The sequence below is a fragment of the Zeus faber genome, assembly GCF_960531495.2.
Source record: "Zeus faber genome assembly, chromosome: 20".
NCBI lineage: Eukaryota > Metazoa > Chordata > Actinopteri > Zeiformes > Zeidae > Zeus > Zeus faber.
The window spans coordinates 22,185,630-22,198,804 of record NC_137207.1 but is presented as its reverse complement, the minus strand read 5'-3'; the positions used below and the strand labels follow the sequence as shown (position 1 = coordinate 22,198,804).

At 44.3% G+C, this 13,175-nt stretch overlaps 1 protein-coding gene across 1 annotated transcript; it reads left to right on the top strand.

Moving 5' to 3' along the window:
* Window positions 1-520: 520 nt before the first annotated feature.
* ormdl3 (ORMDL sphingolipid biosynthesis regulator 3) lies at window positions 521-4,707 on the top strand (the record flags this gene model as incomplete). The annotated part of the gene is made up of 4 exons (XM_080021203.1): window positions 521-666; window positions 2,033-2,262; window positions 3,338-3,489; window positions 4,572-4,707. Exons 2-4 carry the CDS (start codon window positions 2,089-2,091, stop codon window positions 4,705-4,707), a joined length of 462 nt encoding a protein of 153 aa, XP_079877329.1. The 5' UTR covers window positions 521-666; window positions 2,033-2,088.
* Window positions 4,708-13,175: the final 8,468 nt, after the last annotated feature.

The window sequence follows — 13,175 nt, the reverse complement described above, 5'->3', positions numbered from 1 at the left end:
TGCGGAAACAGATCTTGTTCCGTGTTTAAGTAGAAGTTTAGAAGTTAGTTTCATAAATCATTTACTGTAAAAAAAAATTAAAAAAATAAAAATGGAATCATTTTCAATGCAGTTCCACTTCCAACTCCCCTCCGGCACCGCCCACGACCATGACGTCACACGCAGCGGTGACGGGGACACGGGGTCACGGTTCCATCGACTGACTTGACGATTGGTCGGCTGGCGCCACGTGACAGTAGCGAACCAATCGCAGCCAAGTGCGGAGAGGCCGCGCTCGAAAAGAACGACGCCGCGCGGCGCCGAACGCGCGCTCATCGCACTGCGTCGCCATTGGCGCCTGCTCCGTCACGTGGCGGCGGCGGGCCAATCGCAGCCGAACGCGCTGAGGGAGCGCCGGGCTCCTCCCGCAGCGATGACGTTGTTTCCACGGCGAGCCGTGCCGTGTTGTCTCGCCAGCTGTTCGAGGGGAGCCGACGGAGGACCGGGCTCCGCGTCTCGGCCGCTTGTTTGTCCGCGTTCGTCGCCTCGTCGACGGGAGAGAAAGCGGCGGACGCGCCGGACGCCTCGTCGTCGACAGTAGCAGTGGCACAGCCCGGGCCGTCGGTCGGAGCAGAGCCGCGATAGCGAGCCCGTGTCCGTGCCCGGAGTTGGAGCCATCTTCCCGCTGTATGTATCACGGTTTATTTACTCGAGGCGGCGCGTTGTGCTCACTGACCGCAGGTGGAGGCGCAGCTCCTCCGCCCGCTCCTCCGTCAGCTCGCCGTGTAACTGTGTTTAGTCACGGTTGTTTACTCGTGTCGGCCAGTTTGTTGACTTGCTCTGCGGTCTCAAAGTTCACTCTTTGGCTCCACTTTCGTACTTTTACCTGTGGATTTGTGCCCATTTTACACTGTTTGTGTGCATGTAGCTTCGTTTTATCTACTCTTTCTGTTTTGCAGTTCATTTTTGAGTTTATTGTGTTTGGCCATTTTTTCGGTTAATTTCAAATTTACACACACACACACACACACACACACACACACACACACACACACACACACACACACACACACATATATATATATATATATATATATATATATATATATATATATATATATATATATATATATATAGCGCCTATTTCGCATTTTTTCCCATTCTTTTTAAAACATTTTAAGTTTATTGTATATTGCCACTTTCGGTTATTTTATAATTTATTTATTCATGTATATAATATTGCATATTTGGCAATTTCTACCATTTTTTATTTAATTTTTAAGTTAATTGTATATTGCATTTTTTTTGTGAATTTGTAATTAATTTATATATAATATTTTATATTTGGTATTTTTTTCCATTCTTTAAAAAAAAAGTATTGTATATTGCCATTTTTTCGGTTTATCTATAATTTATTTATTCGTATATATACACATATATTATAAAATATTGTATATTTGGCAAATTTTCCATTATTTATTAAATGTTTAGGTTAATTGTATATTTCTCATTTTTTTTATTTATCTCTATGGGAATAACCTAACCCAATGTTATGGTGATGACGAAGTACATACACTGTTAATGGTGGTGTTGGGTGCAGCTATCAGGATGTATGCAGGTCCTAAAAGAAACTCTGAAGATGTCTTCACTACATTTGAATGTATCAAGTTTTAATTTCAACCTAAACACTCAGGAAACAATGTCTGGAAACCTGCCTTAAACTTAGTTAAAATTTGTAAAAATAATATATATATATATATTTAACTCTCTTAGGCCTACAGACAACAACATTCAAATAACCTCATACATGTATTTAAGCATATTAAATATCAGTTTTAATCTGATTATAGGAACATGTTTGTTATAAATGTAATATAAAAAATATACAAATTAACAATATTGTATAATAATTTATCGTATACTATAAATATATATTATAAAAAAATGTTTAGATATTGTTTTGGTGGGTGGTCAATCTCAGTCAGTTGGAGAAACGAAACACAAAGAAATACATTTTTTAACGTATTGGCTTACTCATGTCACACTCCTGGAGGCCTCACAGCGGGGTATATACCTCCTACATATATACCCGTGCACCCGCCGGCGGCCATGAACGTGGGCACGGCGCACAGCGAGGTGAACCCCAACACCCGCGTGATGAACAGCCGCGGGATGTGGCTCTCCTACATCCTCTGCATCGGCCTCCTGCACGTCATCCTGCTCAGCATCCCCTTCGCCAGCGTGCCCGTGGTTTGGACCCTCACCAACCTCATCCACAACCTGGTGAGTGGGGGATGGGTGGAGAGAGACGGACAGACGGACAGACAGACAGACAGACAGACAAGGTAGATAAGGTAGATAAGGTAGATAAGGTAGATGAATATGGATGGATGATAGAAAGATGGGTAGAGAGATAAGCCCCTTTCCCACATGGAGTCCGTAACATTGCTGGATAAAAAATATCAAAGTATCTGGTAGGCAGGCAGTCGGCATCATTCCCACGTTGGCCTCCTTTAGGGAAAAGTTCCGTGTGCAGTCTGATTCCCACACGACGACTGTTACGGATACAGTACGTAATGCTCGCACGAGAGGCGTCTAATATCACGCGAGACTGGGCAACCGAATGTTTTTTTTAGACCAGCGCTCGGCTCCCCGTCTCAGTCACCCAATGTAACTAGAATCGGGGCGATCGTTTTTCCAGCTCTCCTACCTACCGCTCTCCGTCTCCGGAGAAGGAACGTTCTCCACCCCTTCTCCCTCTCCCTGTCCGCTCGCCCCCTCTCCGGCGCCGCCCTGCGGTGCGGCGGGCGGGGAGCGGAGCGATGTCAGCGCGCCGCACCCGTCATTGTAAAAGACACGTCTCGGGTCTGAGTGGAACTTTTAATAAGAGAAATAATACAATTTAAGAATATAAAGACCTGCCTCCGTCGAGATGTGTTTCAGTTTCTCGTCTTTGCAGCCGAGTGAGACGGTTCGCATCGGAATCGCCATTATTCCCGATATTTATTTATTTACTTTTTAATTTGATTTTCTTCCCAAAAACAAAATTTTTTTTGAATGTTTGTACGAAATACATATTTGGAAAACCCCTGCTTTGTGCTTTATTTGCATTTGGCTCCGCCCCTACTTTACAGCAAAGTTACTGCTTCCGTTCCCACACACCTGTACCGGCATTTCCCCGGAAATTATACTACCTCAAGATTTTTACGGAACGACTTTCACGGAACGTCCGAGACTCCCTTTCCCACGTGACGCCGAAACGGAACCATGCCAGTGGATTTACGGCTTTCAGCGCAAGTGGGAGGGGGCTATAGATAGGAGTGTCAGTGTGTCAGTGTCATGGTCTGTCTCATTGCAGTGCATGTACCTGCTGCTCCACACGGTCAAGGGGACCCCGTTTGAGACCCCGGACCAGGGCAAGGCCCGGCTCCTCACGCACTGGGAGCAGATGGACTACGGCGTGCAGTTCACGGCCTCGCGCAAGTTCCTCACCATCACGCCCATTGTGCTGTAAGTTGATCACGGGAACGCTTGAAATCGTGCCCTGCCCCTTGTCGCCCGTCGCCGCGGCCCTCGGGTTTAACTGGCGAGCTGTCGCCGAGCGGAAAAACAAGCCGGGCTTCCCTGGGGTTTCCCTCGGCGCCGGCTGCGTACCAGAGCAGCTGCTTTGGCTCTGGTAGGGCTGTCAACAGTTAAAATGATTCGTCGGAGCAATTTTTATTTTCACTTCAATTTAAAGGAAGAAGGATTTGAATCAAATATTTTGATATTTCATTTTGTCATTATGTATATACAGTATGTACATATTGTTTGTATATATATATATGTGTGTAATATATATATATATATATATGATATTTATATATTGTGTATAAATATATACATAAAACAAATTATATATTTATATATATATGATGTGTTTCATGTATATATCTATATCCAACTGTTCCATCCGTAGTGCAAGCAGGAAGTCTCCACATCTGTCCAGGTGTGTCTGCAGCTTTGTGTCTGGTTGCAAACAGGAAGTGCACTGTGCACGGCCTTGTTTTCAGTTCACAACAATCCGCCTCGAGCACGGAAAACAGCGCAAGGTTTCATGAAATCCTTATAGATCGTTTCCGGTTCCTCCGTCATGCCCCGTGTTTTTTTCATTTGTTTATTTTAATTTTATAGTAAATCTTTTGGTTTATTGTACATTGCCAAATTTGTCATTTTACCCATCGCTATCTCACTTTGGTCAGAACCCAAACTTTATTTTATGGCGATAACCAAGTAAATCACTGCTAATAATGGTTGACTGCAGGTCCTTGAAAACTCTTAAAATGTTTTGCATATATTTAAACTAGACTTTGGAAAATGTTTAAGTTATAGCTCCGTTTACAAACTTTCAGATTCCACGTGACGAAATATATAAATCTTGTACCTTAGCTCTTGCGTTGCAAGATCAAATTTGCAAGGCTACACTAATCAATTTTATCAATCAAGGAATATTTAATTGTAAAAAAAAAAAAAAAAAAAAAACCAAAACAAGAGAAAACGTTTGGGGAAACTGTGCTCTGAACCCCCCCGACCCTCTGCTCTCCTGGGTGCAGGTACATCCTCACCAGCTTCTACACCAAGTACGACTGCGCCCACTTTGTGGTCAACACGGTGTCCCTGCTGACGGTGCTGATCCCCAAGCTGCCGCAGCTGCACGGCGTCCGGATCTTTGGGATTAATAAGTACTGAGAGAGAGAGAGAGAGAGAGAGAGAGAGAGAGAGGAGAGAGAGAGAGAGAGAGAGAGAGAGAGAGAGAGAGAGAGAGAGAGAGAGAGAGAGAGAGAGAGAGAGAGAGAGAGAGAGAGAGAGAGAGAGAGAGAGAGAGAGAGACCTCCCCCAGCATCAGGCCTCTGATTTGGGCCGCCGGCCGGCAGGAATCCGTGGCTCTGAAGCCTTTTTCGGGGAATTTTGACAGTATCCCAAATGCACGATACAAAGAGAGAGCGCCGAGGTGGAGGCCGACGTAGCTGCTGTTCCTCTCCGTCTTCTTTCGGCACTTTCTTTTTTTTTTTTTTTTTCTTTCCCCCATGTTTTTGTTTTGTTTTGTCGTTTTTTCCCGGGGGGGGGGTTCATCTTTTCCCAGTTGGGGAGGATTTTGTTTCCTCGATGTGACTCCAGGAGGAAGACGTTTCAAAGACCTTGTTAATGTTTTTCGTAGGGTCCGATCGGCCGGTTTCGACCCGACGATGGAGATTTTTATTTTATTTTTAATTTCTTTGTTTTTTCTCGTTCGATCTGCAGTGCCACGTCGCCCTTGGTTCGGCCTCGCTTGCTCCTGAGCCTTCGCTTTCCCCCGCTTTTCTGTCAGAAGTGGTTTGATGAAATAGTCTAGAAGCTGCATCGATATCAGTACAGAAAGCCCTTTGGCACTTTCCTCACTTGGAAATACATTTATTTTATGGTTCCTTATATTAAGAAGACTGCTCAAATATCCATTTTTTTTTAAAAGCTATTTTGTCCCTTTCTTAACAATTATTCTCATTTTCCGTCAAAACTACAGTTGGGGAATGAACAAATTTACCGTAAAATATATATTTTTACAATCAAATGAACATCCCTTGCGTACTGTATTTACGGTAGTTTTCACTCAGCTCCGGGTTCTTAAAGGGGCATTTGCTCCGTTATAACCGGTTTGGACGCGGATTTCATTGACCGATCCAAAATGTTCAATATCATTATGAAAGACGCGAGGAAAGAAAGAATTAATGGTGTTTTATTTTCCCTCCATTGACTTTATCGACGTTGTCTTTCCAGTGCATGGGACACGCCGCCAACACATTGAAAAACATAGTTAAAAGTGTGAAATGTTTATCTATTTACATTGAAACCTTGAATTGAAACCTATCGTTTTACAATATTTTCCACCAGAATGGAGTGAATATAATGGTCCATTATACCGATATTGGCCCAGCTCCTGACATGAGGAACCGCAAGGTTTCATATATATTTATAAAATATAGTTTGGGGAAGTCAAAGGTCGGTTTTTTTGGGAACGCAGGAGGTCAAATCTGCTGGACTTTGCCTTTAAGGGACTCTCGCACTGACAGTTTGGACTCCTCCTTCGTGCCAGAGAAACGTTCATTCTGCAGCCTCTTATCAGATCGCGTGCAGAAAGCTTCTACGAGAGGAGGCTCAGTCTGTTGTTATTGCAAAACGTCAACAGTCATTGCAGTGTCAAATGCTCTGGGATATGTGTTTGTATTTCATGTGTAGTTTTTTTTTTTTTTTTAAGCTTCAGCGTTATGTCATAACGCGGCAAATGGCCGCGCCGGACGTCTCTAGCCGGCTTTACACTGAATGGGACAAACGACAACGCAAACCGCATGTCCGTTCGTTTCTATGGAAATGTTGGATTCACGCGAAAAGCCGTTGCGCTCTGCAATTAGCTCCACCCCTCTGTGATATGCTCCGCCTCCTCTGCTGTGCCGTATGTAAATAACGTTGTTTTTTTTTTCCCAAAACAGGAAACAAAGGCCGATTTTTTTCGCGTCCATTCAGTGAAAATGGCAAAGGGGGAAAACAGAGTAAAGCAGCTCGATGAGACACCTAGATGTAGTCTGTCTGCTGGCCACTAGAGGGCAGGGTCCCGCTGCCTTATGCGTTCCCAGATTCGGTGTAAGGTCGGCTTCAGTGTCATTATTTTTGAAAGGTCAGGCTTTTACAGACACACGCACGCGCGCACACCAACAAAGGGGGAGGCTGATGAGATTCTGCGCTTTACGAGTGACAAAAAAAAAAAAAAAAAAAGAATTCTCCAACTCTTTCGTTCGTTTGATTCAGTCGATACAACAAGTCAGAAGAGTCGGATCGGCTCTGAGCGCTGAATTCTCACAATAATCATTTAATACTGTCACAATTATTTATTTAGGAAGAATGCAAAGTGTAAATCGGTCACATTCAGTATGAATTATGCCAAATGCCTTCACCCAAACCATTTTATGCACGTTTAATCCTCCGTCATTATTTCCTGTTCGCCCGACTCCCGAGTCGTAAAAGCTTTGTTCGCTCCGAACGAATCGTTGGCGGGTCTTGCATCAGAAATGGGCGCCCGGGCTTGTGCCCACGGGCTGTTGCACCTTGACTTGTGAAAAAAACCAAAACAAAAAAAAAACCACTGTCTCCATTGTCATGTGTGTAACTGTCTTTGTTCTTCTCGTTCTCCTCGTGTTGGTTTGTTGAGGTGCTGGACAAAGTGCTGAGTGTTGGAGTTAAAAGCCCCCCCCCCCCAAAAAAAGAAAAACGTGACGGAAACACGACTCTGGCTTTTTAGGGAAATTAAGGACTCGACGGCATTTGGGAAATACCGCACACTGAATGTTGACTCTCCTTGTAGCTGAGTGCGTGTGGATTTTTGCCTTTTTTTAAGGGATATGTCGTCATGGAGATTTACTTTACAGTTACAGAGCAGTGTTTTTATTTTAAATTTTTTTTTGCTTCTCTCTGATGTGTTTACAAATATATTGGAAAAACACAGTGAAGATCCAGATTCCATGTTGGGTTACAAAGGTAATTTAACATTTAAAGACCATTTGATTAGACCATTTGCCCAAAATGTGTTTTGTCATGCAGCTGTCTGAAGGGTCCAGAAAGAACATGTGAAATCTGTCAAATATAGTTGATAAACAAATGATAGTTGTTGTTTTTTTCCTTTTCATTTCATCAAGCCTTGTTTAGACTTTTTTAGAAGGGGGTCAAGTTGTTTAAATTGGAGCGATATGTTTCTGCCTTTAATTAAACATCTAAATACATCATAAACATCTGGTCGTAATTTCATTCAAAAGTCAAAATTTAACTCAGTAATGCCTCTGAGGTTAATTTATTCTAACTATTATTATTATTATTGTTGTTGTTGTTATCCCAAAATAATGATCCTTAATATCCTTCGGTCAACCTACTGTCATCCACCAGAGGGCAGCAAAGCGCTGTCACTGACACTAAGGTGAAGTAACGTTTCCATTTCCTCAAGTTCTACTGCATATTTTTTGTCTTTGTTTATTGATAATACTACTACTACTAATAATAACCGTCATCTATAAGAAAGGCCTCAGTGAAACAAAAATGCTTTTTTTCTGACTGTGTGTGTGTGTGTGTGATACAAATGCCTATATACAGCACTCATACACAACTCTATTCTCATGTCCTTCAATGCCGCCCATCTGTCTTCACGCCCGCATTCCCGTTGCTCTACACATTGTTGCTATGCGGTTTGACACATACAGTGTTCTTTTTTTAATGAATATAATAACATATAAAAGGCCAATTGCACACCGAGAAGGTCGAAATAATCCTTCCTGAAAGAGCGGAGGGGGCGGGGGGACAAGAGCAAAACAGGCGTGTGAGTCATTGAGTTTGTGGTTCTGCTCCTCTTGAGTCTGTTTGGAAGTGTTACTTTCCTCGGGGTTGTTTACCCTCATCGCAGGACGGGGAGACGGACCCGTTTGAGGAAAGGAAGGAAACACCCGAGAGTCCCATCGATTTCACGTGAAATTTAATTTACATTGAATTGAGTTTGAATGAAAATTGAAATATAATACAACTGTTCCTCCCTGGCTGCGGGTAAGACTCCCACAGGCGAGTATTAGGTTATTAATATAAACAAATGACAACAACGTCTTCCGCTTAAAATACATGAATAATGAAAACCAGCTCTTGTGTCGCAAGATCAAAACTGCAAAGCCGTGCTCATTCGTCGGATTCGCCAGAACCAGCTCAGGGTCCAGGCGGAAAGTGACGACTGCGCACAGCCGCCACAGGTTTGACGCTTCCTTTGGCGGTTCGTCCCTGGAGGAGTCACCTCGTCAGGAGAGCAAAGAGTCGTCCCGATTCTTTTCGGAGCCTTCCTTCGGTGGGTTAGCTCGGTGCGAACGCGCGGCGAGCGACGGCCGACTCCCCGAAACGCGAGCCGGGAGAGCGGGGTCCGGCTCCGAGTTGTGAGCGGAAACCCTCACGGCCTTCATCGCCTTCCGTCCCGAACAAGTTATTTGGTTGCAATGCAAAAGTGTAAATGTGTCCCGTTTAATATGAACTACGCCGAATGCCGAGGCCTTGATTTTTATTTTCAATTTTTTATTTTTTGGCCTTGGCGTCTGCCGTATTTGTTCTCAGTTGAGAACAATCTCGTTGAGGATTCGCCCACTCGCCCGCTCTTTTGTTTTGCTGCGAACGAATCGCTTGCGAGTCCTGCGTCACTGACTCTTAATCGGCCGATCAGATGGTTATAAGAAGCACAGTTCTACGGGTTTGGGGCATTTTGTGATGTTTTCACTGGTTAACAGGGTAGTGGTGGGATGATTTCATGATAAGAAAGTGTGGCGGTGGCAGAGGAAAAGTCTGGTGTCACTTCTATAGACTATGTACAGTATAGTATATGCATATAGGGTGTAATATACACAGTATGTATGTATAGTGGCACTAGATGATGCAGTGGGTAGGGTCAGGGAGCAGGGACTTGCAGCGGGAACACCAGTCACGCCCAAGGACGTCTTGACAGCTATGGCTGCCAAGGACACATTGATGTGGGGGATCTGCACCCGTGACCTTCCCGCTCTCCTCCCCCCACACACATACACACGCACGCGCACGCACGCACCACCCGACAGGACGGCCACCTGGTTGCGGCTGCACCTGTCGAGGCTGGGAGCACTCGGCCGGAAAAAAAAAAAAATCCGGAAGGCGGACGGGTGGGTGGGTGGATGGGTGGTTGGAGTTGGATGAGCGGGGTGGTTCGGGATGATTTCAATTACATATTCTATTTAAATCCCCGCCCGAGCCCCGTCTCGGTGAGACGGCTCTCTGCGGGTGGGGAAGTGAGTGTGGCTGTTCGCCACGTCGTCCAATATAGATGTCCTCTCGCCTTCCAGGAGACGGAGCGCGCATATCGCACAAAGAACAAAATATAGCATGTCGCCACAGCGGCTCCTCACGTCGCCCGCATCAGAAAAATGCATGTCCTCACGCTGCGGCGTGGACCCCCCGCGGTGCCCGCCCGCCGCTATATCTGGATGTGATGGCGTTATTTTGAACAACAAACCATGAGAGATGTTCCAAGGAGCGACGTCTCGACGTCTCGCGGATGTGACGCGGGTCGAACCCCCAGTGACAGATGTTCGATGCCGATGTGCGGTCTGTGATGAGTTGTTTGAACCGTGGAGAGAGAAAAAAAAAAAAAAAGGTATGGAAGGAGGAACAGTATGGCTATAAATATATGGATGAAGACTCTTCAATTAGCCGTGAGCTGCGTCGCCTGAGCGCGGGGCCACCTCCCAGACGGAGGGCGAATCCGAGCGTCTGAGGAATGAAAGACGGCGGCGTCCTCCGGCGACCGCCTTGGATGTCGCTGGAATGCACTCTGCAGCTTCCGCGGGAGGCGCGGGCGTCTGCCGGCGGCTGGGAGGAGCGACATGTCAAAAAACATGGACGTCTCCTGAAACGCAATTCTGATGAGATGGGCTGTGATTGTTCTCTCCATAGACAGGTCGTCGGATTTTGACAAGGCAGCAGGAAGGCCGCTGTTGGAGTCTGTCGATTCTGTGGAAACGCTGGCGAGAAGGTGGTCGCGCCAACGTTTTTGACAAGAGTATTTAGCATCAAATGCAATCAATCATTCAATCAATCAATCAATTGTTTCGCTTTTGGTGGGGAACTACATTTGCTGCCTGATCGTGTAGTAGCGTTAGGCTCAGGCGTTAGGTTTGGTGGTGCGTCGTTTCCTGACTGGGTCCCTATGAGGGCGGGTGCACGGGCTGCGTCTGGTTGCAGAGGAGGGTTCGGATTAAGGTGAGATAGAATTTAGGGGTAAAGGCAGAGTTTAGGGCTTAAGTTGAAGGGTTAGGGTTAGAGTTTAGGGGTTAGGGTTTAGAGTTAGGGTTCGAGTTTAGGAGCTGGGTTTAGAGTTCAGGTCTTAAGGTTTAGGGTTAGAGCTTCGGGCATAGGGGTTAGGGTTAAGAGTTTAGGGGTTCGGGTTAGAGTTTAAGGCTTAGGGTATGAGGTAAGTATTCCAGTTTAGGGGTTATAGGTAGAGGTTAGGAGTTAGGATTGAAGTTTAGGGTTTAGGGTCAGTGGTTAGGCTTAGGGTTTAGGGGTTATGGATTGAGTTTAGGGGCTAGGGTCAGAATTGAGGGCTTAGGGTTTAGGGTTAGGTTGTTTAGGTGAAGTCAAAAGGAGGCGCACGGGCTCCGCCGAGTGTTTATCTAAATCTTTAAAAAAAATAAAAAATCTGTTTGCCAGCGAGTTAAAATAACGTGAAATAACTTTGTGTTTACCGCCGAAAATGATGTGTTGGTGAAATAATAAAATGGTAAAATAGCGTAAAAGGAATGTTTTGAAACAGTGTGTCGGTTGAGCGGATAAAAGCAGCTGCTGGGTCCAGAGAGAGATCAGACCTACTGTCCAGACCCCGGAGGACCAGGACCCGGAGGACCAGGACCCGGAGGACCAAGACCTGCAGAGCAGACATCACTGACCATCAATGGTCACCAGGTCACCAGGTCAGTGTATCGTAATCACAATTTATTCATTGTTTTTGTTTGTTGTTGTTTGGTTTTAGGCTTTTATCAACTCTCTGAAAATGCATGCCACCGTTCCATGGAACTTAAAGGATTAGGGTTCTGCAATTTGACTCGTGCTCTTGCGTTGTTGACCGGTGGTAGAACCGCTCTGATTCCGTAGACCTTTGAAGGGGCTTTTTTTTTGGCAATTCTTAGGATTTACAATTAGGGTTCTTCTTTGGTGAAATTTGACATTGTATTGCATTCTATCAATTCCTATGGGTTAGGGTTTAGGATTAGGAAATTTGACCGATCGTAGAACCGCTTTGGTTTTGTAGACCTTTGAAGGGGCTTTCTTTTTGCAATTCTTGGAGTTAGCGTTTCGGATTTGGGTTTTACTTTGGCGGAATTTGCCATGGTATTACATTTTATTAATTTCCTATTGCAAAATGCAAGGGATAAAGAAAAATCTCACACCATTGCAAATATGCAAATTCCTGGTGTGAAGGCAGCCTAATAGCTGCGTTCCATAACCTCCCTCATTAATATTCCTTGCCGCCAAAGCTGTGATGGTTTATTATACATTAGCAAATTTTCGGATTTGTAATCTATAGGGAATAAAATGAGCTTTCACAGATGAGATAGTTACTAATGGCTCGATGTCCAAATAATTAATTTAAAAACAATTTTATCGGGGGGATGTAAGGCAACCTCGCCCAACCTTACACAGATCCGTCATGGGAGCACATGAATATTCATGTTCACTATTCCTGTTTTACATTATTAACATCCACGGGCGGCATTATAGTCCCACTCATTCAACCTACAAGGATCTATGAGGAATTCGGTCACGCCCCGAAAGTTCGCTCTGAAAACCAGCGGGTTGCGAAACTTCACGATGAAGCGTCCTAAATAAAACACATCACCAGCTTCGGAGATAATTAGTCTAATTAGGTTTAGGCTTTATGTGGGTTTAGTAACACGCCGCTGGGTATGAAGCGGTGAGTAGAAGTGGAAATTCTTAATTAGTGACTCAGGGGCTACCATGCATTCACTGTAATTTACTTTTCTATTTATTTTTATCTTTTTCATCATTGTTCAAGGACGGTCAGTTTTATTCCATTCACAGCTGTGTGAAAGCGTTGTGAACTGTTATACCCAACAATGGAAGCATATAATATATTGTAAAAACATTGTTCTAATACAACAGACTGCTATATATTTAGACCCTTTACAGCCATGTCAATCACTTCTCACTTTTTGTATATTCTGTATATTGCTGTATGTTTAGCTGTATTCAGGGGTGGCTGTGAAATCAATTTATTGTGGCCGGCGACTGCTATCGAAACTCAAAAACGCCCCAAAAAACCCCAAACTTTTCCCCCCGCTTAAATAACCTCAGAATTTCTATGTATATTATATCAATGTGTTAAAAATGGGATGGAATTATAGCCTTAAAGGTGAAAAAAATTATTTATTTATTCATTATTTTGCCATTTTAATTTAATTAAAACTTCCACTTTTTTCAGACTTTTCTCTTCTTCTTTTCTGTCGAGAAAGGCACACAGAGCAGGACATGAAGGAGCTGAAGTGATTCAATGTCGTACTTAAAGAAATATTATTTTATTTGATCTGAGTTAAGTTTAGTGAACGTGATCGGTGGTTTGAAGG